A 27,974-nucleotide genomic window follows, 5' to 3' on the forward strand; every position below is an offset into this window, starting at 1 on the left:
GGGGAGACAGAATGCAACGGGGTCACGGCAGAAAGCTGTGATGGAATGTGTGCACAGAAAGGGCTGTCTCTAGGACTTGGCCCACCTCCCCAGGTTCTCTTTCTAGTAGTTGGGCCCTGGGCTGAGATCAGTGTCCCCCTCACACTGCCATCTGCCCCTGGAGGAGGGGCAGGGTTCTTCCAGCTTTCAGGACATTAGGCCCCTGACCTCAGCACTCTCCAGACAACGTGATTTGAGAGGATGGAGGCCGGGCTTCAAAGGGCGCTTGCATAGCAAGGGACCGGAAAGGGGATAAGGCATTTGGTGAGGACAGGGAGACGAGGGGGAAAGGCATCATAGCTGCAGGTGAAGGGGGCCTCCAAAGGCAGCTCCTCTTCCCCCCCACTCACCCTTCGAGGCCAGGTCGAGTGGTCAGACCAAGGCAGAGGGGAACACCCATCTCCATCCCTCACTCCAGAGCCCTGCTGGGGACAGGGAAGCTCTGGGAAGGCCTGAGGTCATGAGTCGAGCTTGCGGCATGTGTGTCTGACATGATTGGTCTCCCTGGACTATCTGGGGCTCCCTCTCTGGATGGGTGTGAATGGATGAGGCCAGGGAACACACGGGTTTCAGTATCTAAGTGCACGGCCCGTGAGTCCCCACACATCTCTGGGTTTGGTTGCAGAAGCATGTAGAGGTCCCTGCTCGGACCGCAGGAACTCAGCAACCGCATGTTGTGAAACGCCCTGTCTTTTCACCAGGGATCCAGCCGGTGGATGTGCGCGGGCCTGCCCGCTCCTGTTCATCCACAGGTCCTCCTTCAGGCCCGGCAGTCAGGCATCCTGGCCGAAGAGGTAGGTGGTGAGCTCAAGCCGGAGGCCCCGGGCATAGGCGCGAAGAGTGTAGAAGAAGGTGAGGAAGTCCTGGGTGCTGAAGATGGTGTCAGCCAGCGCAAAGGCCAGGGTAGAAGGGATGACGCCCCGGCCGTACTCCACCATCCAAGTGTTTGGTCCCCACTCCACCGCAGTAGCCACACCACGCTCGTGCACCACTGTTTCTCCTGGGGACAGGGAGCACCCACATGAGAACCCCAGCCCGACCCTTTTCCCCACTGCTGCTACCTCCCGGGCCTGTGGTTTAAGAGATAAGAGAGCAGATTAGGTGCCACAGGAAACAAAACCCTTCCTCTCTGGCCTGGGCTTGCTCTCTGCAGGGTACGAGGCCAAGACAGCCATCCCTAAACTTTCCTTGGTGGTATCACCCGGCTCGTGTCCTCTCTTGGGGGAAGCCAAGAAAGACCATCTCACCTGGCCATTGGATGGTGTTGTGGAAGTCTGCACTCCTGTTAAGACTTCCTCATTCATGTCAAGAAAAAATTATGGGAGCCAGAGCAATAGTGCAGTGGATAAGACATTTGCCTTACAGATGCTGGATTTAATCCCCAGCATCTCATATAGTTCCCAGAACCTCCCAGGGATGATTCCTAAGTACGGAGCCAGGAGTAAGCCCTGAGCACTGCTGGGTGTGCCTTCTCCCCCTCCATCCCCCCAAATTTATCTAAAACAGGCTAGGCCTATTAAGGAGAGGTACTCACTATATTTGAGAGGCTTTTTGAGAAACATAGCTATTCAATTACAAAGCAGCTCAAGCTAGGGTCACTAACCTCAAGTTTAAAGCTCTGCTTTCTCTTTTTGGCCACACCTGGCAATGCTCAGGATGCTGGGGATTGAACTTAGCTGCATGCAAGGCAAGCACCTTACCCACTGTACAATCTCTCTGGCCCTAAAGCTCTATTTTTCTATGCAAACTGCAGTTCTCTGCCTTGTGTTTGGGGACATGCGAGCACTTCTGATTAGCCACCTGTCTCCCCCATCAACTGCTGGAATACCATGAAGAATGCAGTCTCCAGGGAAGTCATGACAAACACAGCTAACATGTGCCCTTTTCACAGATCAAAGCAACCAGGGTCCTGAGTCGGCCTCAACCAACCACCTGCGGCTTATATGACACTAAAGGAACCAGGGAGAGCCCATTCACCCATCCCTTTTCCAGGTCATGCATTGCCCCGCCCCCAAAAGGGACCCCCCCCCCCAAACAGAGCACCCCTACCCACCTGGATAGAAGACCTCACTTTTGGTAGTGCCCTCTCTCCACTGGTGGAAGGTGCCAGAGATGATGGTGTCTGAGATCTCTGCCCAATAGCGCCCTGGGGGACAATCAGGGTGACACCGAGTATCAGGACGTCCGCGCCTTCAACACGGCCGGACCCAACACGAGGAAAGGAGGGCAGCTGGAGCCCTGGTACAGCCCTCGCCTCCCACTCCGGCCCGCCGCCAGCACTGACCCGAGTGGCCGCCAGAGCCCAGGGCGGTGCCGAAGAGCAGCACGTACTCGGTCAGCGACGCGTGCAGAAGGCACATGGCACCCATCCAGCCACCCGCGTTCACGAACACCCACTGCAGCTCCTCGTCCGGCAGCACATGGCCTGGGTGCAGCCGCCGCAGCTCCACGATCAGGCGCGAGAAGGCCAGCTCGTGGTCCAGCCCTGGCGGGGGCAAAGCAACCCTAGTCTGGGGGAGTCTGGGGGGCGCCTGCACGGGCCGGAGCCGCCGGCTGGGCCCCCCAGCCTCCCGGGCTGCCCAGGCCTTCCCCCACCCGCCCACCCAGCAGCCCCGGCTCACCCGCGTACTGCCGCGCCAGCTGAGCGATCTCTTCGGGCTGGAAGACGAAGCTCGGCGGCCAGAGCATTTGCGCCAGCACGGCCGTGGCGGCCAGAAACAGCGCGGCCCACGCCCACCGCCGGCTCACGGCCCACTGCATCCCGGCAGACGGCCTGGGCGGCGGAAACGCAGCGAGCCGGGGCTGCGGGGTCTGACGGCCGCCGCCTCCGACCTGCGGCGCATCCACGGCCCGTTCCCCCGCCACCGCCGTGGTACGGCTCGCGCGGGCCAATCGGAACGGGCCCCGGCGCCAGGCCCCGCCTCCCGGGCAGAACCATTTTCTCGCGGGAAGTTGGGGCGGCGCGTGCGCAGGAGGCGAGGGGGCGGGGCAAGTCCGCCTAACGCTGCCAGATTCTGGACCACCTTGGGGAAGAGTGATGGGTTGGGATGGGTGGAGGTGAGAACGCCCCTCTCTCTCCCGCAGGATGTACTGGCTCGCTTGGGCTCCTGGACTGGTGTGTCGCCAGCAAGCCCGGAAACAGAGCTTTTCGGGACTCGTGATCGTTAAGGTCCGCTTTTGCTAGCACATCAGGTGGGAGGAGGCACTTCTCTAGGAGGGGCTGGGGGTGGGTGCTTAGGGAGTCTCTCGAGGCGGTGACACCTCAACTGAGTCTTTAAAAGAAATGAAAAATTAATTTTAAAAAATCGAGCCGCCCGGAGTTCAGTGGTGGTGCGGCATGCTACCCATCGATGAGGCCCTGGGTGGAATTCATCCCCCACCCTCCTAACCCCATTAAACTAAATCAAAAACAGGGAAAACATTGCTACGAAAGAGACAAACTCCAAGGGCAAAATGGTGGGGACCTCAGAGGCCTACAGTCTATTCTTTGATCGCAAGCCCAAAAATGTCAGAGAAAGCCTTGAAAATCATCAAGGGTCATTCTCTTTTTTTTTTTTTTTCCGGGTCACACCCGGTAATGCTCAGGGGCTACTCCTGGCTCTGCACTCACGAATTACTCCTGGCGGTGCTCAGGGGACCATATGGGATGCTGGGGATAGAACTTGGGTGGGCCACATGCAAGGCAAACACTCTTCCCATTGTACTATCGCTCCACCCCAACTAGAGTCATTCTTAGGGGAGATAGGATTAGATTTGATTACAGAAAAAATGGGGTGCTGTAGGTGAAAGAGATCAAGATGAGTTAGGTAGACTAAGATCCAGCAGAGGAGAGATTTATGTAAGTGAAGATGAAACAAATGATCTTGAGAAATATTCTGGCAGACTTGATTTCTTCTTTTTGGAATACTCATCCTCTCTCTCCTTTCTAACTGCCTTTCATGAGACTCTTCCCCCACACCAATTTCCCTTGGTTAACACCATTTTTTCATGTCTAATGGGCAATCAAGTGCCCGGTCTGGTGTTCAGATCTTGTGTAGAGTGCTGGGAGTTGTTAGACAACAGCTATTTTGTTAGCACCTATATATGCCAAATTATGAGACAACTAGGAATATGGCCATTAAAACCGCATCATCCCATCTCTGCCTAGGCTTCTCCCTGGAAGCCTAAGGACAAAGTGGTAATTAAAACCCAAAGAGTGGATAAAGTGTCACATAAGAGATAAATGACTAAGATAAGGCTAAGAACAGAGAACACCAACAGTTAAGGGGGAGGCAGGGGAATAAAAGACGGAAGAGGAAGAGAAGTACAAGAGAGAAAAGAGACAGCATATAGCAGTGATTAAGAAACCGGAGCTTGATGCTGGAGGTACAGTGGGTAGGACATTCACCTTGCATGCAGCTGACCCAATTTCCATCTCATAGGGTCCCCCTGAGCCGCACCAGAAGTGATCCTGCAGTGCAGAGCCAGGAATAAGTTCTGAGAATCATCAGGTCAGCTTCAAAAAACAAAACAGAAAGCATGAGGGTGAGGAGGAGGAGGAGGAAGAGAAGGGAAAAAAGGAAGGAAGGAAGGCCATAAAAGACACTGGAACTAGGGGTTAGAGAGATAATATGGTAGGTAAGGCACTTGGCTGGAGCGATAGCACAGCGGTAGGGCTTTCGCCTTACAAGCAGCCAACATGGCCAACCCGAGTTCGATTCCTCCGCCCCTCTCGGAGAGCCTGGCAAGCTACCGAGAGTATCCGATATGCCAAACACAGTAACAACAAAGTCTCCAATGGAGACGTTACTGGGCCCGCTCGAGCAAATCGACGATCAACGGGAGGGCAACGGGAGGGCCTTTACCTTAAGGCACTTGCTTTACACACAACTGACCTAGGTTTGCATCCCAGCACCCCACGTGATCTTCCAGGCACTGCCAAGAGTAATCTCTGTGTGCAGAGCCAGGAGTAAACTTTAAGCACTGCTGATGTGGCTCCAAAAAACAAAAAGAAAAAAAGAAAAGAAACTGGTGTTGGATTAGTGGGTTAAATGCCTGTCTCTTGCTCTCTATTTGTTGTGTGATCCTGGGCAAGTTATTTAAACTTCCTGTGACTCAGTTTCTCACTCACAAAATGGGATAGCTAAAAGTAGCCATCTCATAGTACATACCTTCATTGTGAACATTAGATGAGTTAATATATTTGTAAAGCAATTAGTGACAGGCACATGGTGTTATATGTGTTCGCTGTATAAATACAACATAAAGGAGAAGGCTCTGGAAGAGGGTAACCAACACATGAGATGATGGAATGAAGGATCAGCACAGTCAAATGTAATTGACGGGCCCAATAAAATGATGGGAATTCGTAATTAGGTTTCTCAGTAGGGTCACAGAGCAGGAGATAATGGTAGACTTTAACAAGCCCATTTGTTTTTCGCTCTTGAGCAGCCAGGTTACATTCCACGGTTACCTCTATAGTTAGAGGAAGCCCCATGATTGCGTTCTGGCCAAGGAAATACAGACTTAAATGACGTATGCCACTGAATAGCAGGGGGACTGGTCCCCAAGTCTGTGCTCTGGTTCCTCGTTCCAAGCAGAGCACTCTGGTGCTGTGTAGATAGGCAGCTCCTCATTCTGATCTCTTAGAAAGCTTCTCCAGACACACTGATTTGTTTTGTTGTGTTGTTTTAAATAAGAAATCATTAAGAGCGTCTTGAAAAAAGGACTTATTAAAGGGATTGCAGGGGACTGGGGATCACAGCCATATTCGTTGGATGTGGTAGCAGACATCATTCCCCTGGGATATTGGAGAAAAAGGGTTGGGTAAGCCCTATCTCAACCATTCTCTTTTTCCCCAGCACCCCCACCCCTCCAAGACCTTGTGTAGATAGGGAGAGGGAAGGGTGATGTTCCTAAGATATGGTCCTGGGACTGGGAGATAGTGCAGTTGGTGGAGCGCATGCCTAGCATACACAAAGTTCTAAGTCCAATCCCCAGCACCATATAGCCCCCGAAGCACTGCTGGGAGTGGCCTCCATGTGAACAAAATGAAACAAAAAAAATTTTTTTTTGGCTTTTTGGGTCACACCCGGCAATGCACAGGGGTTGCTCCTGGCTCTGCATTCAGGAATTACTCCTGGTGGTAGCTCAGGGGATCATATGGGATGCTGGGAATAGAACCCGGGTCGGCCATGTGCAAGGCAAACGCCCTACCCATTGTGCTATCACTCCAGCCCCCAAATTTTTATTTATTTATGTAAAAAGAGCAATTCCTGTAAGAGTGAGGAAACTGTTGTTTTGGTCCAGAAAATGATACTGAAACATGAATATTATTGAGAAAATGGGACTGTCTGCACAAACTGTCACTCCAACACTAGAGAGGGTAAGTGGAGGCAGGACTGATGTACATATTTTGCATGTTGGAGGCCTAGGTTTTGTTCCTGAACACTGCTGGGAGTAGCCACTGAGCACCACAGGACATGCTCCAGTAATAAAGGAGAAACAATAAAAGGTACAAAAGCAGGTCTCCTACCCTCCCCCGCGGGCAATGAGATAGATAAAACTGAGTTTACTCTGCTCTCTGCTCCCTGTTCCCCGTTAGAGGCCTCTTCTGATTCCAGTCTGAGGAACTTAGGGCAGAGATCAGGTAAATAACCAATGACCCAGTTTTTGCATCTGAGCTATAAAACTGCATGGGCTGACTGGCTTGGGGGTTAGGGCCTCCCTGCTGCTGCCCGACTCTTAGCTCACTCTTACTCTCCTCTCCCCATCCCAGCTCCAATGAGCCACACGCCCCGTCCCTAGGTTTCTGGATTGAGTCTCACTGAAGTCTCAGAGGCATTTCAGAGTAGTTGGAAAGAGCCTGGGAAACTAGAGCTCAGATCTCAGCGTGGCCACTCATCCTTTGGGTGACCTTGTGATGGCCACATCCCACTGTGATGGGATGAGGAAGTTTAGACAATAGATGGTTCTTTAGGGGTCAGCCATGCCTGAGGCCCTGAATTTTATTCTTAATAGGGCCCAAAAAAAAGAAAAAAAGGGAGGCATGGAACTACAACTATGGAATGATCTCTTCAATGTGTGCAAACACTATAACTAAAGAAGAGTGACCCCAGAGGAGAACCCCACAAGCACCACGGCTAAGTGAGCACTGTAATTGAGATTGTGTGCATCCCCTGGTCATTGGGGTAAGATCAACATAGGGACAGTAAGGGGGAAAGTAAATAAATTTTATTGTTTTTGTTTTGTTTTGTTTTTGCTTTGTGGGTCACACCCGATGATGCTCAGGGGTTACTCCTGGCTCTGCACTCAGGAGTTACTCCTGATGGTGCACAGAGGACCATATGGGATGCCCCAGGTTGGTGCGTGCAAGGCAAACGCCCTCCCCCACTGTACAATCACTCTGGCCCAGTAAATAAGTTTTTTTTTTTTTTTTTTTTTTTTTTGCTTTTTGGGTCATACCTGGTGGTGCACAGGGGTTACTCCTGGCTTATGCACTCAGGAATTACCCCTGGCGGTGCTCAGGGGACCATATGGGATGCTGGGAATTGAACCTGGGTCACCGTGTACAAGGCAAAAGCCCTACCTGCTGTGCTATCGCTCCAGCCCCCAGGAAATAAGTTTTAAAGGCCAGGGGCTGGCATACATGCACACACGATCTCTGGGACCCCCTCGGATTACACCTGAATCACTTTCAGATGTGGCCTGTTGGCCCCTGTAGGATAACATTGGTTTGTCCTTTCTGCCTTGCTGCTGGGAGTTTAGGTTTATTGGTTTATTGCCATCACAGTGCTCCCATTCCTCTGTGTTTATTTCTTACTTCTTTCTTTGTGCTCTGTTAATTTGTAAATATTGTTTTTCTCTTCTCCTTAAATCCTTTGTATAGTTAATTCAGAACAATGTCCTTTTTATATGGACACAGGAAGACAGTAAACGCTATGCTTTTGTAACATGGGAGTTAATTGACTCCATATAATATTATCTCCGGGGCATCTGTTCTTTCCACACCTAAGCCTCAGTTGCCCTTACTTCCTAGCACTCCAAAAGAATTGTCCCGAGACGAGGAACTGGATGACCTGGGGCAGTGACTATGTGCTACCCTGGCATTGAAATGGGCCAGGGTATAGTTAATGCTTAACTATAAGTTAAAAGCATAGTCATGGACAAATTCTGTCATGATCCAAAAAGTAATAACTAGATTTGGACCCTGCTAGGGTTGGGAAAGATTAATTTAGCCTGAGCACTGTTGTCTGAGTTAATGGAAAGATGTTCCCAGGAGAGCCTCCCTACAAGCCTCAATGTATATCTTACTGTATCCATACCAAAAAACCCCTAATAATAATAGGTTGAATTAAGGGGCTGGAGCGATAGCACAGTGGGTAGGGCTTTGCCTTGCACACCACCGACCTGGGTTCTATCCCCAGTATCCCATATGGTCCCCCAAACACCACCACGAGGAATTCCTGAGCGCAGCGCCAGGAGTATCCCCTGTGCATCACTGGGTGTGACACCCCCCCAAAGAAAAATCATGAAGTAGAATTAAAATGTTAATTAAGTTATTAGACTAAGGAGAAGAGGAACATCCCTAGGTAGTGTTTCCACCCTTGAGCCTGATGGGCAGTCAGGAAGGGCTTTCTTATGTTGATTTTGCTACTGAATCTGTGTGTAACCCAAAGTGCTGGGGGTGGAGAGAGGAGAGAGTTTAGGAGATGAGAGAACAGGGCAGCAAGATGGAGTTTTGGAGAGGTGAGCTGGAGAGCTAGGAGACGGGAATGAGGAGCAGTGTGAGACTAGAATGGGGAGCTTAGTGAGACTGGAATAGGTGCCTGGGTAGAGTGGAATAGATGACAACTGAACAATCATCCGACTTGGCCCTTGTTTCCTCCTTCTGCCCCATAGCCTGGGCCGCCCTGGGTGGGGGAACTGCCTAACACCACTTAATGCGGGTGGAGAGAGAGAGAGAGAGAGAGAGAGAGAGAGAGAGAGAGAGAGAGAGAGAGAGAGAGAGCGCGCCTCTGGGGCTTCCCCTAGCTGCCTGGAGATTATACAGGTCCTCCCAGCACCACTGAGCTGTATGTATTGCTATGCCAAGCATGGAACCATCAGGCCTATACAGCTGGGATGGGCAACTGAGCAGAACCTGAACTGGTTGAGCATTGCCTGGGTCGTCCCCATCTTCTGCCCTGAAAACAATGTACCTTGGGAAGAGTTTGAATCCTCTACCAGTGTTAGCCAAATGATTTGATCCCAGGAAAAGTTAGAGAAGGAAAGAGGATGTGTGAAGGAGTTGCTCCTGCTCCATTTAGATGGTGGCTGGAGCACCTGATTGTCAAATCCATATTTTCTGGGTTATGTTTTTTTCTGGGATTCTCCAGCATAGCTGGGAGCAACCAGGGCTATACCCACTGGTATACATTTTCAGATTTCTTCTAACCTTTTTCTTGACTTTGTCTTTTTTTTTTAATAAAAGTTTTTTTTGGGGGGGGGAGGGGGCACACCTGGTGGTACTCAAGGCTTATTGGTGGTTCTCCTTTTGTGGGAGGACTCAGAGGGCATATGGAGTGCTGGGGATTGAACACAGGTCTGCGGCATGCAAGGAAAATCCCCTACCCATTGTGCTCGAGTGGGCCCAGTAACATCTCCATTGTGTTTGGCATATCAAATATGTCATGGGTAGCGTGCCAGGCTTTACCGTGTGGATGAGATACTCTCAGTAGTTTGCTGGGTTCTCCGAGAGGGATGGAGGAATCGAACCCAGGTCAGGTGGGTGGGCTGCGTGCAACGCAAATGCCCTACCCACTGTGCTATCGCTCCAGCACTGCTATCACTCCAGCCCGTGCTTGGGGGTATGCATACATATGTGCATGTGTAGGGGTGTGTGCACGTGCACGTGTATTCCCAAACCTGTTGAGAATGAGGTGAAGTACCAGCTCCCCCAGGATTCAGGATTCTTACCCTCAGTGAAACAGAGTAGGTCAAGCCCTGCTCCCCTTCCCTTCAATCCCCACCCTCCCTAGATTGCCTCTTCTCCACTGCACCCATAAGGGAGGTCCCCTGGACCCAGGGACCAGGACACCTTTAGCTTACCCTACAGTGTAAGCTCTGAGAGAGCAAAGGCCATATCTGCCTTGTGTACACAGGGGCGTCCCTTTCGCCCACTGGGAAGAGTCCAGAAGACTACGGAGTAGGAGGTAATAAATATTTGCTGAATGAGTGACCAAATGAATAACTGAACACGGGAATTTTGTAAGCACGGTGGAGCTGAGAGGCCTGCAGTAAGCATTGCTGGGGGAGGTTCTGCCTTTGGCCCCGGGTCAAGATCCGTAGGGACCACGCACGCACGTCTTCCAGCTACAGTGCGCCCCTGCCCGGAGCCCCGCCCCCAGGTGGCCGGCCCAGACAGTCACGTGCTGGAGACTGCCAATCAAAGTGGGGCGGGGCGGGGAACGGCGAGGTCCGAGAAGGAGGCGCTGGCGCGGCGGCTCGGACATTCCTCACTCTCCCAGCGTCCTCGCTGCACCTTCTCTGCGGCTCCCCGGGCAGTGGCCCCATGGCGCACGGTGGAACGGGCCCCGAGCAGCGCCAGCAGGCGTCCGAGGCGGACACCACGGTCACGAGCTTCCGAGCGAGCGGTAACTGCAGGGCGACCGCCGAGACCCTGCAGGTCCCCCCAGGGCTGGGCGCGCCCCATTCATAAGTGAGGAAGTTCTGATTCCTCACCCCAACAGTGCGAGATACCCACCCCCGGCCTGGCCCACGTGGCCACGGAGCTGCAGGCTGGGATCGTTGGCTGGGAACGTCTAAGCCTGAGCAGGGAGGAAGGGGGCCCGAGCTTGGGCTTGCTGCTGGGCCCAGCGGCCAGAGTGCTCTGCTGACTAATCTCGACGCTCTATTCCTAGAACATCAGCATATCCGCTACAACCCGCTGCAGGACGAGTGGGTGCTGGTGTCGGCTCACCGCATGAAGCGGCCCTGGCAGGGCCAGGTAGAACCCCCGCTGCTGACGACCGTGCCCCGGCATGACCCCCACAACCCTCTGTGTCCCGGGGCCACCCGGGCCAATGGAGAGGTAAGCCCTTCGCATCTGCACCTGCAGACCCTGCTCTCAGTGCGCCCCCTTTCCCCCGCCCCCAACACACACACAGGGACAGTGCACCTACTTCTGGGTCTTACCCAACCACTTATTTTTTTTTCCCTCCCCCAGTTTTTGAGCCACACCCTCCAGTGCTCAGGGACTGCTTAGTGCTGGGGAAGGAAGGTCACTTCTGATGGTTGCCAATACCAGGGGATCCAACTGGGTCTCCCGTATGCCAGATGGGCTCTCCAGTTCCTTGAACTCTGCCTCCCACCAAGTCTTTGTTTTGGGGCCATACCCAGTGGTTAGCACAGCGGTAGGGCGTTTGCCTTGCACGCAGCCAACATGGCCAACCCGAGTTCGATTCCTCCGCCCCACCCGGAGAGCCTGGCAAGCTACCGAGAGTATCTCGCCTGCTCGGCAGAGCCTGGCAAGCTACCCGTGAGGTATTCGATATGCCAAACACAGTAACAACAAGTCTCAAAAAATGGAGAAGTTACTGGGCCCGCTCGAGCAAATCAATGAACAACGGGAGGACTGTGGACCGTGACCCAGTGGTGCTCAGGGTTTATTCCTGCCTCTGTGCTCAGTGGTCATTCCTGGCAGGACTCATGGGACCATATGGGGTTCCAGGGATTGAACCCTGGTCAGCCGTGTTCAAGGCAAGCGCCTTATTCGTGCTATCGTGCTATCCCTCCGTCCAAGTCTTTTTGAACCCAATATTCAAAAGAACTACTGGGGGGCTGGAGAGATAGCACAGCGGATAGGGCTTTTGCCTTGCACGCGGCCAACCCGGGTTCGATTCCCAGCATCCCATATGGTTCCCTGAGCACCGCCAGGAGTAACTCCTGAGTGCAGCGCCAGGAGTAACTCCTGTGCATCGCCAGGTGTGACCCAAAAAGAAAAAAAAAAAAAAACCTACTGGGGCCGAAGCGATAGTACAGCAGGTAGGGTGTTTGACTTGCAAGCGGCTTGACCCGGGTTTAATTTCCAGCATCTCATATGGTTCCCCGAGCACTGCCAGGAGTAATTCCTGAGTGCACGAGCTAGGAGAAATCCCTGTGTATCGCCGGGTGTGACCCAAAAAGCAAACAAACAAACAAAAGAACTACTACTCCCCCCCACCCCCCAGAGCCTGTTCAGCCCCTGAAGCCCACCAAAGGGGCCTGTGGGGCAGTGGTTGCTTCTAGCCCATCTTTGTCAGTAGGTGAATCCCCACTACGATGGCACCTTCCTGTTTGACAACGACTTCCCGGCTCTACAGCCTGACGCCCCTAGTCCAGGTAACTGGGCTCTTGCCGCTGTTGGGAGGGAGAGAGGCTGGACCTCTTCGGGGATTTCTGTGGGCAGAGAGTGATACCCCTTTGTCTCAGGACCCAGTGATCACCCCCTTTTCCAAGCAGAGGCTGCTCGAGGAGTTTGGTAACTATGGATTTTCCCTTCTTGCCCCTTTCACCCCAGGGCCTGAACTGAGACTGGGGTTGGGCTCCTGCCCCTAGCACAACCAAGCCCTCTACCTCTGATGTCCCTCCCTCCTTCGCCACCCAGTAAGGTCATGTGCTTCCACCCCTGGTCGGATGTGACACTGCCACTCATGTCAGTCCCTGAGATCCGGGCTGTCGTTGATGCGTGGGCCTCAGTCACAGAGGAGCTGGGTGCCCAGTATCCCTGGGTGCAGGTCTGTGAGGTTCACCCCCACTTCCCTGGAATAGTAGGGTGGATGTGGGTGCGGCTTGGGTTGGGGGAGGCTTTTCTTGCTTCCCTGGGCTGTGGTCAGAAGGGTTAACGGGTGTGTCTTCAGCTACTAAAGCTCCCTGCCTCTACCTGACAGATCTTTGAGAACAAAGGAGCCATGATGGGCTGCTCCAATCCTCACCCTCACTGCCAGGTAAGCGTGTCCGGCATTCCACTGGCTTTCTGGGCTGAATCCAAGCCAACAGGGCACAGAGGCGACCTGAAAAAGGGAAGGCACAACATAAATAGGTTAGCAACGTCGAGGCTTTGGGGTGAATGAACTGCCTGTTCTTGACCTTGTCCCTTAATAGGTGTGGGCAAGCAGTTTTCTGCCGGATATTGCCCAGCGTGAGGAACGATCTCAGCAGGCCTATCGGTGTCAGCATGGAGAACCCCTGCTTATGGAGTATGGCCGCCAGGAGCTGCTTAGAAAGGTGGGCGAGGGGCCAAGAGATAGGACAGTGGGGAAGGCACTTGTGTTACACATAGTCAACCTGGGTTTGATCCTCGCATCCCATATGTTTCTCCAAGCAGCTCCAAGAGTGATACCTGAGCACAAAGGAACCAGGAGTAAACCCTCAGTACCACTTGGTGTAGCCCAATGCCCCCACCAAAAAAAAAAAAAAGTTGGAAAAAGCCAGGTGCTGTGTCTCCAAAGAGCCCCTAACCTCATCCCAAAAGACAATGAGAAGAAGAAAAGTATCAGGGCTGGAGCGATAGCACATGGATAGGGCGTTTGCCTTGCACGAGGCTGATCTAGGTTAAATTCCCAGCATCTCATGGTCCCCTGAGCACTGCCAGGAGTAATTCCTGAGTGCAGAGCCAGCAGTAACCCCTGTGCATTGCCGGGTGTGACCCCAAAAACAAAAAAGCAAAAAAAAAAAAAAGAATGGAAACAAAGTATCAGAGAGACCCACTAGGAGAGCATAGCACTAGTCTGAAGGGGTCTGAGAGATAGGAGAGCGGTTAAGGCACTTACCTTGCATGAGGCAAATCCAGATTTGAATCCCCAGGACCATGTAATGGTTCCCTGAGTGATCACCTCTAGGAGTGATCCCTGAGTACAGAACCAGAAATAGCTCCTGGTCCCCATCGGGTGTGGCCCCAAACTCCCAAATTAATAGTTATCTGTAGGAAATATGATGGTGGCTTAGATTTGGGTGGGAGTGGTAAAAGGCAGTGAGAAGCCATCTGATTCTGGGAACATTTTTTTTTTTTTTTTGCTGACCTCACCCTTGCCTTGACGCCGCCTCTCCATTCGGTTTGTCCCAGGAACGTCTGGTCCTGATCAGCGAGCACTGGTTAGTTCTGGTCCCCTTCTGGGCCGTGTGGCCCTTCCAGACACTGCTGCTGCCCCGCCGCCATGTGCGGCGGCTGCCTGAGCTGACCCCTGCTGAGCGTGACGGTGAGCGTCCCGGTGGGGACATGGGGCTCTGTCTGGAGATGGCTCTGGGAGCACCAGCATCTGAGTCCCTATCTGCTTCGCCTCTGATTCCAGACCTAGCCTCTGTCATGAAGAAGCTCCTGACCAAGTATGACAACCTGTTCGAGACATCCTTTCCCTACTCCATGGGCTGGCACGGTGAGAGTTTCCAAGCACCCTTTTGAGCCCTGACACCGTTTCTGCAACTCCTAGCAGGCCTGGAAACACTTGCTGGGACAAGTGTCCAGAGTCGGGATGCTGGGAATGAGCGTGGAGCAAGCAGCCTGCTGGGTGGAAGGAACCATGTCCCCTGGGTATGCTTTCAGATGCTCCATGATCTCTCACAGGGAATGCTGGGAGATGTAGTTTTCAGCCCTCTATCCTGGTATGGAAGCAGAGGGTGGGACCTTCCCTAGCCTTCTCTGCCTTCTTCCTTTCAGGCGCTCCCACTGGATCAGAGACTGGGGCCAACTGGGACCACTGGCAGTTGCATGCTCACTACTATCCTCCACTCCTGCGTTCTGCCACCATCCGGAAATTCATGGTTGGCTATGAAATGCTTGCCCAGGCTCAGAGGGACCTCACGCCTGAGCAGGTTAGGACCCGGATCACCCCGGGGCTGTGTTCTCCCTTTTTTCTCCCATTGCCTCAGAGGATCCCAATAGATGTGACCGAGAACCCCTGGAACCTGGGCTCAGGGACTCAGGAGCTGCTCAGTTCCTTCATCCTCTGGTGATGCCACCAGCCCTTAGCGCCAGCTTCCTGGCCCCTCCAGCTCTTGCCCCAGTAGACATTCAGCTCCACACCTCTATTCTGCAGGGTGCTTCCCATTCATGACTGCCCTGTTTCCTTTCCAGGCTGCGGAAAGACTAAGGGCCCTTCCGGAGACTCATTACAGCCTGCGGCAGGAGGTCAGCGAGGCAGCGGCTGATGCTTGACCATACTGACCACAGCACCTTCGGCTTGAAGGAACAGGGCCTCAGGCGTGGACAGATGTGGGATCAATAAAACTGCTTCTCAAACTCTAACCATGTGTTCTAATGCCAGGGCTGGAGCGATAGCACAGCGGGCAGGGTGTTTGCCTTGCATGCAATTGACCCTGCCAACCCGAGTTCGATTCCTCCGCCCCTCTCGGAGAGCCTGGCAAGCTACCGAGAGTATCTCGCCCGCACGGCAGAGCCTGGCAAGCTACCTGTGATGTATTCGATATGCCAAACACAGTAACAAATCTCACAATGTTACTGGGCCCGCTTGAGCAAATCAGTGAACAACGGGAGGACAGTGCTACAGTGCTCTAATTCCAGAGGAGTAGGAGCCCTAACTATCAGGGGCCTGTGAAGGAATCCATTGGCTATAACTTCTTCAGTCTGCCTACGTATATGCAAAAGTATAAAGATTCAAACATTCCACTTCAAATTGCTGAGCAATATTGAGACTCAATATAGATTCTTAGGCTCCTGGAGCAACGAAGACACATCATTTTAAGAAATGACTTTAAAATTAGGGGCCGGAGCGATAGTACAGTGGGTAGGGCATTTGCCTTGCACATGGCTGACCAAGGTTCAATCCTGGCATCCCATATGGTCCCCCCCCAGCACCGCCATGTAATTCCTGTAATTCCTGAGTGCAGAGCCAGGAGTAACCCCTGAGCATCGCCGGGTAAGATGCAAAAAAGATCTAAAAAGAGAAAAAAAAATGACTTTAAAATCCTGTGTTCGTGACTGTGACAGACTGGCAAGACCAGAGTTTGTTACTGCCCCTCCCAGGTTATCATCTCACCCAGGGTCTGAGGGTTTGGTGGGGAGCAGCTGAGCACCCAGTGGTCAGTGGCCAGCCCCTGGGCCATAGGCCAGAGCCCTCGCTTGGTGAGTGACTGCAGCCTGGTTCCGTTCCAGCCCACAAGGCTAGGGAGGGAACGTGTAGTGGCTTTGTCTCTCTGACTTGCTCCAAACTTCCCATACAGCGGGGGTGGACACTTCTATCGTTCCTGGACCTTGAACACTGATGCTGGGGGGGGGGGGGGCAGGGACTGTCAGACTCAGTACCCCCAGGACTGAGAAGGAGGGAGTGGTTGTTGGAGTGACCCCATGTCTGCTACCTCCCCTCTGGATCTCTCTCCTGGCAAAACAATGCCTGCAGGAACATCAAGCCACACAAGCCAGAACACCTGATTCTACCTGGGGTCTTCTAGGCTTTGCGGTGAGGATGGGGCTTGTGAGCAGTGCCACATGTGGCAATGACACTTTTGCCTCATCTCTGAAAGGGGAAATCATGCCAAAGCTGGACAGTGATGATTTGGCCTTGGCTGGGTTCTTTCTTGAGACAGTGGAGGAAAGGTCTGGAAGTGTAAACAGAATGTGCATGTCTTGTGAGCTCCCCTTGCCTGGGGAGTGGATGAGAATTGGAAGGGTGAGTGGTTTCTTAAGGCATATACCCGTGAACACCTGCACGTGCATGCACACAGCTGAGCGCACACCTTTGATTCAGCTGCGTTTTGCAATCATCTGAGAAATTTTAAACAATATTGATGCCGGGCGCCTGCCTCCAAAGGTTCTGATTTCATGGGTATGGAATGCGGCGTGGCATTCCAACCACGATGTCCAGCCGGTGTTGGAGAACCGCTGCCCCTCTTTATTTTTTTTGCTTTTTGGGTCACACCCGGCGATGCTCAGGGGTTACTCCTGATTCATGCACTCAGGAATTGCTCCTGGCGGTGCTCAGGGGACCATATGGGGTGATGGGAATCGAACCTGTGTCGGTCATGTTGGCTGCGTGCAAGGCAAATGCCCTACCCGCTGTGCTATCACTCCAGCCCTGCCCCTCTTTATCTTATCTGGAGTAAGGGCACCTTCAGTCACCTGCCCAGTGGCTACTGGGCCAGTGGAATTGTAGTTATCATTTCGGACCGCTGAGGGAGGGCCCTGGAAGCTTCTATTGCAGCTGGCCGGGGGAGGACAGTCCTTAAGTTCAGGACCAAGGAACCCAGCTCCAGTCTCTCCCGGGCAGCCTTCTCAGTCCGGACAGGACAGGAAGTGTCCGGCAGAGGTGGGGGTGGAGGTGATTGGCAGTTGGAGGCTCCAATAGGCCGAGACCCCCCCCTAATTCACGCCCCTCCTTCCATTGGTGCTGGGGCGGAGCCGCCCCAACTGCGGGGCCTCAAGGCGGGCGCGAATAGAGGCCGGGGCAGAGGGTGCAGGCGGCGGTGGCCGCGGAAGGTAAGACCGGTGGGGCCTCCCCGTGGGTGCAGGGCGAGACGCGGCCAGGAGGGGGCGGGCCGGGCAGGGTGGATGGATCCGAATGGGCTCGAGGGATGGGCCAGAGGATTGTGTGTGTGTGTGTGTGTGTGTGTGTGTGTGTGTGTGTGTGTATGTGTGTGTGTGTGTGTGTCCCCGTAACTGTCACTTGGTGCAGCTGTCAGCTAACGTGGCAGTGCGTGTCTGCAAGTTGTGCAATTGTGGATCTGATGCTGGGCATCTGACTTGTGGCGTGTGCGTGTGCGTTGCTGTGTGTGTTGCTCTGGATGTGTGTGTGTGTGTGTATGTGTGCGCACGCGTATGCTTGCGCGCGGGCCTGAAGGGACACGGGGGCTTCGTGTCTGGGGGATTTCTGTGGCAGCCCCGAAGTGCGCGGGAGGTGGGTTTGCGGGCTCCCAAGCGTGACTCCCACAAGAGCGGACTGTGTGTGCTGTGTCCTGCGGGGCTGCGTGCCTTGGGGGGAGCCCTTGCAAGCAGCGAGGGGGGCTGAGGTTCCTTCCTTGTCCAGCGTCTGCCTTCCCTTCCCTTGAGTGCTGGGGCCCTGGGTGACAGTCCCGCGTCTGCTGTTTCCTCCCACTTGTCTCCCCAGTGGAGTTTACTTCTGCTTTTCACTTTCTCTGCATCTCTCTCTCGTTCCCTCGCTCGCTCCGTCTCTGCATCTCTCACTGTCTCTCTCGCACACTCTCTCTCTCTCGTTCTGTTCATACTTTCTCTGTCTCTGTCTCTGTCTCTCTCTCGCTGGCTTGCTCTCACTCTCTGTGCCCCCCGTGCCTGACTGCAGAGCTGCCATTGATAAGAGCTTCTGGAAAGAGGGGGCAACTAACGCTGGTGGTGGGGGGAGGGCATGTAAGGAGATATTCAGCAGGTGGCAGCAATGCAAGCTTTGCATCCAGGATGCCCGGGCTGGATCCCTGACACCGTATGGTCCCCAGAGCAAGGCAGAGAGCAAGAATTGACTCGCCGCCCCCCCGCCCCCCCATCTCTCACACTTTGCTGGGAGTAGCCCTTGAACTCCACCAGGTGGGGCCTCAAAACAAGACAAAACAAAATAACAACCAAAAAGTCCCCAAACCTAATGAGCAGTGACTTTTAGGGAGTGTGGGATTCACCCCCACCCAACAGGAATGTGTGTGTGTGTGTGTGTGTGTGTGTGTGTGTGTGTGTGTGTTAAGGGTCCTGGTCCCAATAAGGATTCTTCATGTACTCCATGTGACTGTGGGGGGCTGTATCTGAGTGTGGGTCTGAGGCCTAAGTGTGGGTCTGTGTATCTTGCACCACGGGACCAAAGGCATTTCCTGGTGCAGGGGCTTAAAGAGGGGAAGGGGGGAGAAATGCAGGGGGAGGTGAGAAATTGGTGGAATGTCCAGGGAGGGGAAATTGGACTCTTTGGCTTTTCTTCACATCCCCCAACTAGGGCCTCCTTTCCCCTCAAAACAGTCAGCTGTGCCCGAAGGAAATATTTCCTGGGCTTGTGAAAAGAGTGTGTGTGTGTGTGTGTGTGTGTGTGTGTGTGTGTGTGTGTGTGTGATAGCTTGTTTTGTCACGTCCACTGGTGTTCAGGGAGTGTCTTTTGGTTCCTGTGCCTAGTGGTCCACACAAGGCCGTGGCCGTGTGGCTGAGCACACAGGGCATGGCTCCCCCCGAGGGGACACAAGCCACCCTCCTGTCCCTCCTCTGGCCCAGTGCTGTGCTGCGGCTTCCTTTCCAGACTGGGGGCAGGCCTCTTCCCTTCCTGGGGCCTCGGGAGGGAGGGAGGGAGGGGGTGAGGGGAATGGAGGGAGGAGCGGGGACGAGGGGAGGGGGCCTGGCTAGGGGACAGAGGGGCGGGGGCTGGGACGGGAAGACAGAAGATTCTGGGGTCCCAGAGCTGAGTGGAGCGAGCGGAGCTGGAGCTGGTGGGAGGAGGACCCGGAGCCATGGACACTCAGCCGCAGAAGTAGGGTGGGCTCAGGAGGGCAAGTGTGGTGGGGGCGGGGGGGCCTGCGGATACCTGCTGATGGACACAGGCCTGGACACCTCTGCCTCTCCTTGGCAAGGGTCTGTTGCTTCCTCCTCTGGCCCCTCACCTGGGGTCCTCACCATCACACCCTTTTCCTGTCCCCAGGGCCACTTTCCTACCACTTTTCCTGCTTCCCTTCACGATTTCCTCCCTCCCCCCACCTCCAGCCCCTCCACCCCCATGCACACCCCACGAGGGCCCTCTTTCAGGGCCTCTCTGAGCTCCTCACCACTTTCCCATCACCTCCCAGTCCTGCCCGGGGACCGTCTCCTGCCCACCCCCCACCCCTACCGTGGGGCCCCCCTGCCCTGCCGTGGACCCCTCGAGCATGCAGGCTCCCCACTTCTCTCAGCCTCCTCTCCCCTCCCCGCCACCCTGTCTCCATCTGCTGGCTGCCCGCCCGCCCCCAGCCTCTGGCAGCAGCCAGGGCATCTGGATCTGTTTAACTCAGCCTCAGCCTGCACCCTAGCCCCGTCCAGCCTCCCCGGCTCCAGCCCAGCGAGATTCCAGAGGCAGGCCCAAATAAGTGGCCGGAGTAGCCAGAGCAAGGAGCCAGGCCAGGCCAGGCCAGGCCAGGCCGGAGGAGTCCTGGCAGCCAACATGGGGCGAGGCCTCAGGGCCTGCCAGGTGGGCTCAGACCAGCAAAAGATGCCCCCCACCCCCACTCCGGGGGGGGGCGGGGGTAAGAGCTGCCCTAGATCAAGTCAGAGGCTGCATCTAGCAGTGGGCCAGGTGGGATTGACCCTCAGAACCCCAACAGCTGGATTGGAGGAGTTAACAGGAGCAGCTGAGCCAGTGCCAGCACTTGGTGCCAGGGGTGGGCGCCAAGGGTGTGTGTGTGTGTGTGTGTGTGTGTGTGTGTGTGCGCGCGCGCGCGGGTGGCGGGGGGGTGGGGGAGGGTGGTGCTGGCACAGTCTGTTGCCTCCGGCTTTTGTTCTGGGCCCTCAGCCCAGGACTCAAGTGGAGGGGGTGAGGGTGTGAGCGTGTGTTTTCATGCCTGTGCTACTCTGGGGTATGGCCGGAGAGGAGACCTTAGTGAGACCACCCCAGTGATTGGCGGTATCCTCACCTCTCTCGAAACCTCAGTTTCCCTCCTGGAGAGTCTGGCATGAGGGGCGGGGGCGGCGTGAGCTTGGGCCCAGGGAGCCGCTGACCTTGTCTCTCTCCCTGCAGATGAGCAGCAGCTGCTCGGGCCTGAGCAGGGTCCTGGTGGCCGTGGCTGCAGCCCTGGTTTCTGCCTCCGCTGCTGGCCCCCAAGCCTGGGGCCCCACAGGTGAGAACAAAGGCCTCTGCTCTGGCCCCTCCTGACTTGCGCTTTTCCACGTGTTGCTTCCCCATAACTGACCAGTCACCTCCTCACCTGCCCCTTCTAACCTGTGACCGCCTGCCTCACCTGTCCGCCGACCTTTGTCTCCACATTAGAACAGGATGCTTTGACCCAATGACCAAGGGTTTCACTCACATGGGTTGGGGGAGGGGGGAGGAAGAGCCTCTGCTCAGAAATATCCTCCACAGGGGTCCAGTATGGGCAGCCTGGCCGGCCCCTGACGTTGCATTGCCCTGGAGTGACTGCTGGGTAAGTGAACCCCTTCACCGTCGACCCTGACCCTCATGTCCACTCCCGTCCTTGCTCCTTCAGCTCTCTCTCCCTTTAACCCCAAACGGCCCCCATTCAACAGCCAACAGGAGGACTTGCTAAGGGCCTGGTTTCTTGGAAACCCCGGGGTCCAGCTAGCACAGGCCCTGCAGGCCAGACCTCTGCCCTCAGAGTTTGCATCTTAGGTGGCAGCCAGACCATAAGTTGAAAAGAATCTTACCAGGCAGTGATGCCTTCAGGGCCCCAAAGCAAGACTGGCTCATGGGGAAAGGCTCTGTGGGGAGTTGATATGGAAGATGATTTCCAGAAAGTCAGGAAGGAGGACCCCCCTGCCACCATATCCCAATATCCCAGTAGTGCATAGTGGTGGGGGGATAAGTATTCCTGACTGGGGGAACAGCTTGTGCAAACGCCCTGAGGTGGAATGAACTCATTCGGTCGGGACTGAGAAGACTAAGGGGACTGGAATGCGGTGGGTGAGGGGTTAGGGCGGTGGGAGCAGAAGGCAGGCAGGCAAGAGCTGGATCACAGGGTGGGGTGGGGGACCAGAAGGGAAGGGGGGGCTTGGTAAATCAGCAAAAGGAATTTGGGGTGTTTTTGTTATTCATTTCCTGAGCTTCTCCAGCAGAGCTCAGGGTGCCATTGGTATAACCCGTGAGGTCTGATGGCTCAGGGCTTGGTCTGCGGGTGCTGGGGGTCACCCACACTACACTCAGCAGCTCTGGGGACCATATGGTGCAGGGACCGAACTTGAGACCTCGTGCTTGTATTCCCTGGCCCAGGAGGTTTTGCTATTGCGCTGTCTCCCAGAGCAGGAGCTGTTATTGTTTTGCCCCCAATTGCCGCAGTTTAATAGGAATTTGGGTTTTGTTGCAACAAGTCGTGGCATCGTTTAGTTGCCACTGAGGGCTGTGGCATGGTCTGACTTACATTTTTTTCTTTCTTTTTAAATAAGGGCCAGTCGTACTGGGTGGCCCAAAGCCACTTGGGCTGTGGTTCTGACCTCACCGTGTTCAGTGCTTGGCCTGCTGGTGCTGGTGGCCACGGGGCCACAGCTGTGCTCTGGGGTCAGTGCCCTGCTCGGGATGGAACATGTGAGTGCCATGTCCTGCTGTCGGTCTTCCATCTACAATCATCTGCTCTCCCCCACAGAGTCCCTGTGTCCTGGTTTCGGGATGGAGAACCAAGACTGCTCCAAGGACCTGACTCTGGGCTAGGGCATGAGCTAGTCCTGGCCCAGGTAGACAGTGCTGACGAGGGCACCTACATCTGCCAGACCCTGGATGGTGACAAGGGTGTCGTGACCCTGAAGCTGGGCTGTGAGTTTGGGAGGGAATATGGTGTGTGTGTGTGTGTGTGTGTGTGTGTGTGTGTGTGTGTGTGTATGTGTGTGTGTGTGTGTAATGAGACTTGAAGTTCCTCAGGGGATTGAGGCCCATGGAAGCTATTGGGGTGAGGCTCCAGCTGTGCCCTCTGCCCCTAGACCCCCCAGCCCGCCCTGTCGTCTCCTGCCACGCGGCCGACTATGAGAACTTCTCCTGTACCTGGAGCCCCAGCCAGGTCAGCGGCCTGCCTACCCGCTACCTCACCTCCTACAGGTGTGTCACAACGGGGGTGAGCACCCATGTGTGCAGGGTGCCAGTCCGACATGGGTCTGGGAGGCGGGGGCGAGGGGGGCGAAGGCCCTTGTTTTGCTTCCTGACCACAGATGTCACCCTCCCTGCCAGGAAGAAGACCATGCTGGGGGCTGAGGGCCAAAGGTAGGACACCAGGCAGAGGTGGGGCAGTGTGGGGGGTACCAGCTGGGTCCTTCAGGCCGCATTTTCAAAACCCAAAACCCTCTCCTTCCTCCTAGGATGAACCTATCCACAGGGCCCTGGCCCTGCCCGCAGGACCCCCCCGGGGCTGCCCGTTGTGTGGTCCATGGGGCAGAGTTCTGGAGCCAGTACCGGATCAATGTGACCGAAGTGAACCCCCTGGGGGCCAGCACGCGGCTGCTGGACGTGAGCCTGCAGAGTATTTGTGAGTGCCCGCCCTGACATCTCCCCCAGCAGAACTCAGACGCAAACCAATCCGACACAGACCTCTCAGCCCTACACTGCCCTTACTCATGGGCCTAGCTCAGCACACGGATGGGCCCCGTGCAGCCAGGAAACCAAAGGGATGGGAGCACCAGAGGGGCTGCTGCTGCCCCCGCCCTCCACAGGTCTTCCTGGCTGTCTCTCTCTCTCTCCACTTGGAGGCCCCGCACTGAAGACAGCCACAGCTTCTGTCCCCTCTGCTCCATGGATCCCTCACCTCCATGGGGGCCCCATTTCCTCTTGCTGTTTGTGTGGAAGGCGGGCCCTACAGCTCTGATTGGCATTTGGGCCCATTTCCCCTCTTTGGGGAGTGGAACGCAGAGTCGCTTATTTTTACTTTTATTTTATTTTTGCTTTTTGGGTCATACCCGGCGATGCTCAGGGGTTACTCCTGGCTCTGCACTCAGGAATTACTCCTGGCAGTGCTCAGGGGACCATATGGGATACTGGGAATCAAACCTGGCTTGGCTGTGCTCAAGGCAAGCACCCTACCTGCTGTACTATGCTCCAGCCTGTATTTATTTATTTATTTATTTATTTATTTTGCTTTTTGGGTCACACCCAGCAATGCACAGGGGTTACTCCTGGCTAATGCACTTAAGAATTACTCCTGGCGGGGGTTGGGGACTGTATGGGATGCTGGGAATCGAACCTGAATTGGCTGCGTGCAAGGCAAACGCACTACCCGCTGTGCTATCGCTCCATCCCCCTCACCTGTTTTTAGAGCCCTGTCCTAGACCTCAGGTCCTGTCCCCAGATCTCAGAGCAAGGACGACAGCCTGGAGCTGCCTCTCACTTGGGCTCCTAGTGAGAGGCAGTTCCAGGTCTCTGCCCTACACTGGGTCTTGCTACATTCAATCGCCCTTAGGCACACACCTACTGCCCTGGGGAGGTGGTGGGTCAGGACAGGAACCCACTGCCTGCCCTGATCAGCTGTCTCCAATCCCTCTCCAGTGCGCCCTGACCCACCCCAGGGGCTGCGGGTCGAGTCAGTCCCTGGATATCCCCGGCGCCTCCATGCCAGCTGGATGTACCCGGCCTCCTGGCCCCGCCAGCCCCACTTCCTGCTCAAGTTCCGACTGCAGTACCGCCCAGTGAAGCATCCAGCCTGGTCCACGGTGAGGCCTGGAGCTTGGTCCCATCCAATGGTGGCTCCTGTCTTGGGTTTCCTGTTCCTTGGTGTTCTGACATCATTAGCAGGGCACCTGGACCTTGTCACCTCCCTCACTCCAGCAAGTTCTCCCTGGGCTGGGCTCTGCTCCGGGTGGGACTGACCTCCTGAGTCTCTGCCCTTCAGGGCTGGAATGCTGAGATAGACCCATGTGTTGGAAGGCAGCAGCAGATTATTTTTTATTACTGATTTTTGTGTGTGTGTGGTTTTGATTTTTGGGGCCATCTGCTTGGGGGCTACTCCTGGTGGTGCTGGGACCCAGCCATGGGGTGCTGGGGGTAAAATGTGGTCCTCCCACCTGTGGAACATGGGCCCAACCCTTTGAGATCCCTCCTCCACCCCAGCGGTGGCTTCTTAAAAAGAACTTTTCTTCGAAAAGCACCCTGCCCCAGAGGCACACCCAAACACTCCCGTCACCAGAGAGGGCAGTAGTGAGTTCCCACCCCTGGGGGCTCGCGTGGTGAGGTTAACCCCCCAGGACTCTCAGCCTTTACTATTTCGGAGCTGTCTGTCTGCTGGACACCTCGCTACCCATTGCACATGTAGGATCTCATGTAGATGCAGACAGAGATCTCTACTTTCCAAAAGAAGGAACAAGCACACCCATAGGCCCAAGGTTACCCAGTAAATGATTGTTTCTTCTTTGGGTCACACCAGGCGATACACCGGGGTTACTCCTGGCTCTGCACTCAGGAATTATTCCTGGTGGTACTCAGGGAACCATACCAGATGCTGGATCGAACCCGGGTTGGCTGCTTGCAAGGCAAACGCCCTACCTGCTGTATTATGGCTCCAGGCCTAAAATGATTTTTTTTGGGTTAATACTTTTGTTTTTTGTTTGTTTTGGATTATACCAGGCAGTGCCCAGGGCTTACTATTGGCCCTGTGCTCAAGGCTTACTCCTGATAGTGCTCAGGGGACCTTATAGGGTGCCTGGGAACTGAACCATGGTTGACTGTGTGCAAGACCAGAGCCGTAACTCCTGCCTTATCTCTCCCAGTTTGACCAAAGCTCTGAACTCAGGCAGTCTGACAACAGAGCTTGTTTACAGGACCACAATGCACTTTTTGGAGTGTGTGTGTGTGTCCTCTATGGGGCTCAGAAGCCACAAGGGCTACTCCCAGGGGTGCCATATGGTGCTGGGGATCAGGTTCATGCAAGGCATGTGCTCCACTTCTCTGAGCTGGCTCCCTGGCACCCCATGCACTTCAGTTTTATAGACACTAGTACAGAACTGACCCTTTTAAGTGACCCCATTGTGAAGCGCAGGCTGATGGGCTCAGGAATGGGCGGAAGGGGGAGTCTTTGTACAGAACTGACCCTTTTAAGTGACCCCATTATGAGGCGCAGGCTGATGGGGGCAGGAATGGGCGGAAGGGGGAGACTTTGTAGACTGGGACTTGGGACTAACAGCCAGGATGAGGCACAGCAGACCCTCTTCACCCATAGCTGGAACCAACTGGACTGGAGGAGGTGATCACGGATGCAGTGGCAGGGCTGCCCCATGTCGTGCGGGTCAGCGCCCGGGACTTTCTGGACGCGGGTACCTGGAGTGCCTGGAGCCCCGAGGCCTGGGGAACCCCAAACAGTGGTGAGAAACTGGGCCACGGGGAGGAGCAGAACCCACCCAGCCTCTATCAGATGGAAGGGGTGCCAGGAGCTGGCAGGTGGCAAGGCCCTGCCCACCACAGCATGGTGCCCTGCCCTGGCTGCCTGGAACCCCAGCCCAGCCCTGCTTAAGGCCTGCCCCTCCACCTCCACCCTGCCAGGTCCTCTCTCCAGGCCCCACCTTGTCCCCCTGTTCTGGTCTGCACCCCACTACACATGGATAATCCTCTTCCTTCTCTTCAGGACCCCCACCGAGAGAGGTACCTGCTGGGCTCCCACTACACAGTGAGCCTGAGGAGGAGGTGCAGGGTGACAGCCCCACCCCGTCACGGCCCTCCCTGCAACCAGACCCTCGGCCACTCGGTAAGCATGGGCAGATGCTCGGGGGCCAGACTGGAGTCTGCAAGATGGCTTGGACTGTCTTTTAGTGGCCTGTGATTCCCCAGACCACAGGGACCTCCTGGAGCAGGTGTCCGTGCTGGCCTCTTTGGGGATCTTCTCTTTTTTGGGACTGCTGGCTGGTGCCTTGGCGTTAGGGTTCTGGTGAGTACCCCCTGTCCTTCAGCCTCTGGTCCCACTCATGCCCCACGCCCCCCAGACCACACCGCTCCTGAGCTCCCACCAGCCTGTGCCACTCTGGAACTCCTCACCCCGCCTTACTCGGCTTTTCATGATTCTCATGGATTTCTCTCCGGACCCTTTACTAAGAAATACTTTTGGCGAGGGACAGAGATACCCCGATTGTTAGGGAGACAGCTGCCTCTTTCTGCTCCAGGCTGAAGCTGAGGCCACGAGGGAAAGATGGATACCCAAAGCCTGGCTTCTTGGCCCCGATGATTCCAGTGGACAGACTTGCAGGTGAGCGGGACTGCTGACAAGGAGGGCTGGGCTCAGAGATGTATGCTTTCCTTTTTGAGTGTGTCGGGGTGAAGAGCTTGATGTCCTGGTCATTATAGCGGTGATGGGAATCAGTTCTGTCTCTTAACACCCTTGCCACCAGGGCTCAGGGATGAACCTTTATTCCTGGAGTCCCTGCGCTTTGTGTTGTGTTCTTCTTCATCTGACTGAGTGCTGGGACTTCTAGGTGAACCCCTTCCTCATATTCAGGGTGTTGCTATCAGAGCTGGCTATCTGTCCTTATCTCTGGGAAGTCTGTGACCAGAACTGGGTCTTTTTTCTTCTTTGATTCTATTGTAGGAGGGGGGCCATGCTGTGCCCAGGGTCTCACCCATGCAAAGCAGGCACCCACCCCCCATTTGAGCCACACCCACCTCCCCTCTTCGTTCTAGGCTCGGAGCTTCATCAGCGTCTTCATCTCAGACAGAGCAGGGCTTCCCTATTTCCTCTGAGTGTTGAGCTCAGAGGTCCCCCTTCCTCCTTCTGAACCCAAATCCAAGTCTTATTCTAATTCTTGGTTTACCTCCTGCCTCTTCTAGGAGCCCCCACCCTGCCGAGGACTCAGGAGGTCTTCAGCTGATCTCTCACTGTTTTGCTGGTGTAGATGGATGGACAGATAGAACCCAGGCAGAAGAGTAGAGCCCAGTGGAGGGGCGTGTCTCAACTTCAAGTTCTCGTTGGAGTCCATTTCTGTGACTTTTTTTCTGACTTGCCGGCAGAAATGTGCTTGGATTTCTGATCACATCCCAGGGCAGGAAGAAGAAGTGTGTAGGGTGTGTGTGTGTGTGTGTGTGTGTGTGTGTGTGTGTGTGGTGCCATGTGTATTCGGGGCAGGGAACAGTGTACAGGTACATCAGAGTGTATGGCTTTGCCCGGTGCGGGTGGTGATGGTGTGAATAAAGAATGAGGAGGTTATTTGTTTTTTTCTTTTTTGAAAAATAATTGTTGGACCAATTGTTGGGTCTGGAGCGATAGCACAGTGGTAGGGCGTTTGCCTTGCGTGCGGCCGGCCCGGCCGAGCCGGGTTCGATTCCTCCGTCCCTCTTGGAGAGCCCGGCAAGCTACCGAGAGTATCTTGCCCATATGGCAAAGCCTGGCAAGCTCCCTGTGACGTA

At 55.0% G+C, this 27,974-nt stretch overlaps 3 protein-coding genes across 7 annotated transcripts; 2 read left to right on the forward strand and 1 right to left on the reverse strand.

Moving 5' to 3' along the window:
• SIGMAR1 (sigma non-opioid intracellular receptor 1) lies at nucleotides 1-2,919 on the reverse strand. The gene is made up of 4 exons (XM_056117257.1): nucleotides 2,661-2,919; nucleotides 2,324-2,524; nucleotides 2,093-2,185; nucleotides 1-1,039 (listed from the first exon to the last, which is right to left on the reverse strand). The coding sequence occupies exons 1-4, from the start codon at nucleotides 2,797-2,799 to the stop codon at nucleotides 813-815; spliced, it is 660 nt and encodes a 219-aa protein (XP_055973232.1). The 5' UTR covers nucleotides 2,800-2,919; the 3' UTR covers nucleotides 1-812.
• A 171-nt stretch (nucleotides 2,920-3,090) lies between these two features.
• GALT (galactose-1-phosphate uridylyltransferase) lies at nucleotides 3,091-15,274 on the forward strand. Of its 4 annotated transcripts, none has more exons than XM_056117256.1 (11): nucleotides 3,091-3,231; nucleotides 10,920-11,089; nucleotides 12,303-12,378; nucleotides 12,469-12,517; nucleotides 12,644-12,773; nucleotides 12,927-12,983; nucleotides 13,141-13,263; nucleotides 14,102-14,234; nucleotides 14,328-14,411; nucleotides 14,693-14,847; nucleotides 15,110-15,274. In XM_056117256.1, the coding sequence occupies exons 2-11, from the start codon at nucleotides 10,982-10,984 to the stop codon at nucleotides 15,188-15,190; spliced, it is 996 nt and encodes a 331-aa protein (XP_055973231.1). In that variant the 5' UTR covers nucleotides 3,091-3,231; nucleotides 10,920-10,981; the 3' UTR covers nucleotides 15,191-15,274. The 4 variants fall into 4 exon arrangements, 3 of the variants coding, with proteins under 3 accessions (XP_055973231.1, XP_055973229.1, XP_055973230.1); XM_056117254.1 differs by lacking the exon at nucleotides 3,091-3,231 and adding an exon at nucleotides 10,527-10,652; XM_056117255.1 differs by lacking the exon at nucleotides 3,091-3,231 and adding an exon at nucleotides 10,527-10,645.
• A 2,083-nt stretch (nucleotides 15,275-17,357) lies between these two features.
• IL11RA (interleukin 11 receptor subunit alpha) lies at nucleotides 17,358-27,761 on the forward strand. 2 transcript variants are annotated; one of them, XM_056117183.1, is made up of 13 exons: nucleotides 17,358-17,467; nucleotides 20,679-20,778; nucleotides 21,021-21,081; nucleotides 22,255-22,421; nucleotides 22,586-22,700; nucleotides 22,830-22,862; nucleotides 22,958-23,124; nucleotides 24,138-24,301; nucleotides 25,804-25,945; nucleotides 26,206-26,325; nucleotides 26,409-26,505; nucleotides 26,738-26,820; nucleotides 27,399-27,761. In XM_056117183.1, exons 2-13 carry the CDS (start codon nucleotides 20,679-20,681, stop codon nucleotides 27,437-27,439), a joined length of 1,290 nt encoding a protein of 429 aa, XP_055973158.1. In that variant the 5' UTR covers nucleotides 17,358-17,467; the 3' UTR covers nucleotides 27,440-27,761. The 2 variants fall into 2 exon arrangements, with proteins under 2 accessions (XP_055973158.1, XP_055973157.1); XM_056117182.1 differs by lacking the exon at nucleotides 17,358-17,467 and adding an exon at nucleotides 20,005-20,132.
• The last annotated feature ends 213 nt before the right edge of the window (nucleotides 27,762-27,974 follow it).

Source organism: Sorex fumeus, unplaced genomic scaffold (genome assembly GCF_029834395.1).
Source record: "Sorex fumeus unplaced genomic scaffold, SorFum_2.1 ptg000034l, whole genome shotgun sequence".
NCBI lineage: Eukaryota > Metazoa > Chordata > Mammalia > Eulipotyphla > Soricidae > Sorex > Sorex fumeus.

Bases quoted from the DNA above. Each gene is read 5' to 3' on its own strand.
- IL11RA (XM_056117182.1), top strand. From the start codon at position 20,106: ATGGGGCGAGGCCTCAGGGCCTGCCAG. The intron at 21,082-22,254 runs GTAAGTGAACCC...TCTCCCCCACAG, and splicing joins TGCCCTGGAGTGACTGCTGG to AGTCCCTGTGTCCTGGTTTC. The intron at 23,125-24,137 runs GTGAGTGCCCGC...ATCCCTCTCCAG, and splicing joins CGTGAGCCTGCAGAGTATTT to TGCGCCCTGACCCACCCCAG.
- GALT (XM_056117254.1), top strand. From the start codon at position 10,571: ATGGCGCACGGTGGAACGGGCCCCGAGCAGCGCCAGCAGGCGTCCGAG. The intron at 11,090-12,302 runs GTAAGCCCTTCG...CTTTGTCAGTAG, and splicing joins CCACCCGGGCCAATGGAGAG to GTGAATCCCCACTACGATGG. The intron at 12,774-12,926 runs GTCTGTGAGGTT...TCTACCTGACAG, and splicing joins CCCAGTATCCCTGGGTGCAG to ATCTTTGAGAACAAAGGAGC.
- SIGMAR1 (XM_056117257.1), bottom strand. From the start codon at position 2,799: ATGCAGTGGGCCGTGAGCCGGCGGTGGGCGTGGGCCGCGCTGTTTCTG. The intron at 2,525-2,660 runs GTGAGCCGGGGC...TGCCCCCGCCAG, and splicing joins GCTGGCGCGGCAGTACGCGG to GGCTGGACCACGAGCTGGCC. The intron at 1,040-2,092 runs GTGGGTAGGGGT...CCCTGTCCCCAG, and splicing joins AAGTGAGGTCTTCTATCCAG to GAGAAACAGTGGTGCACGAG.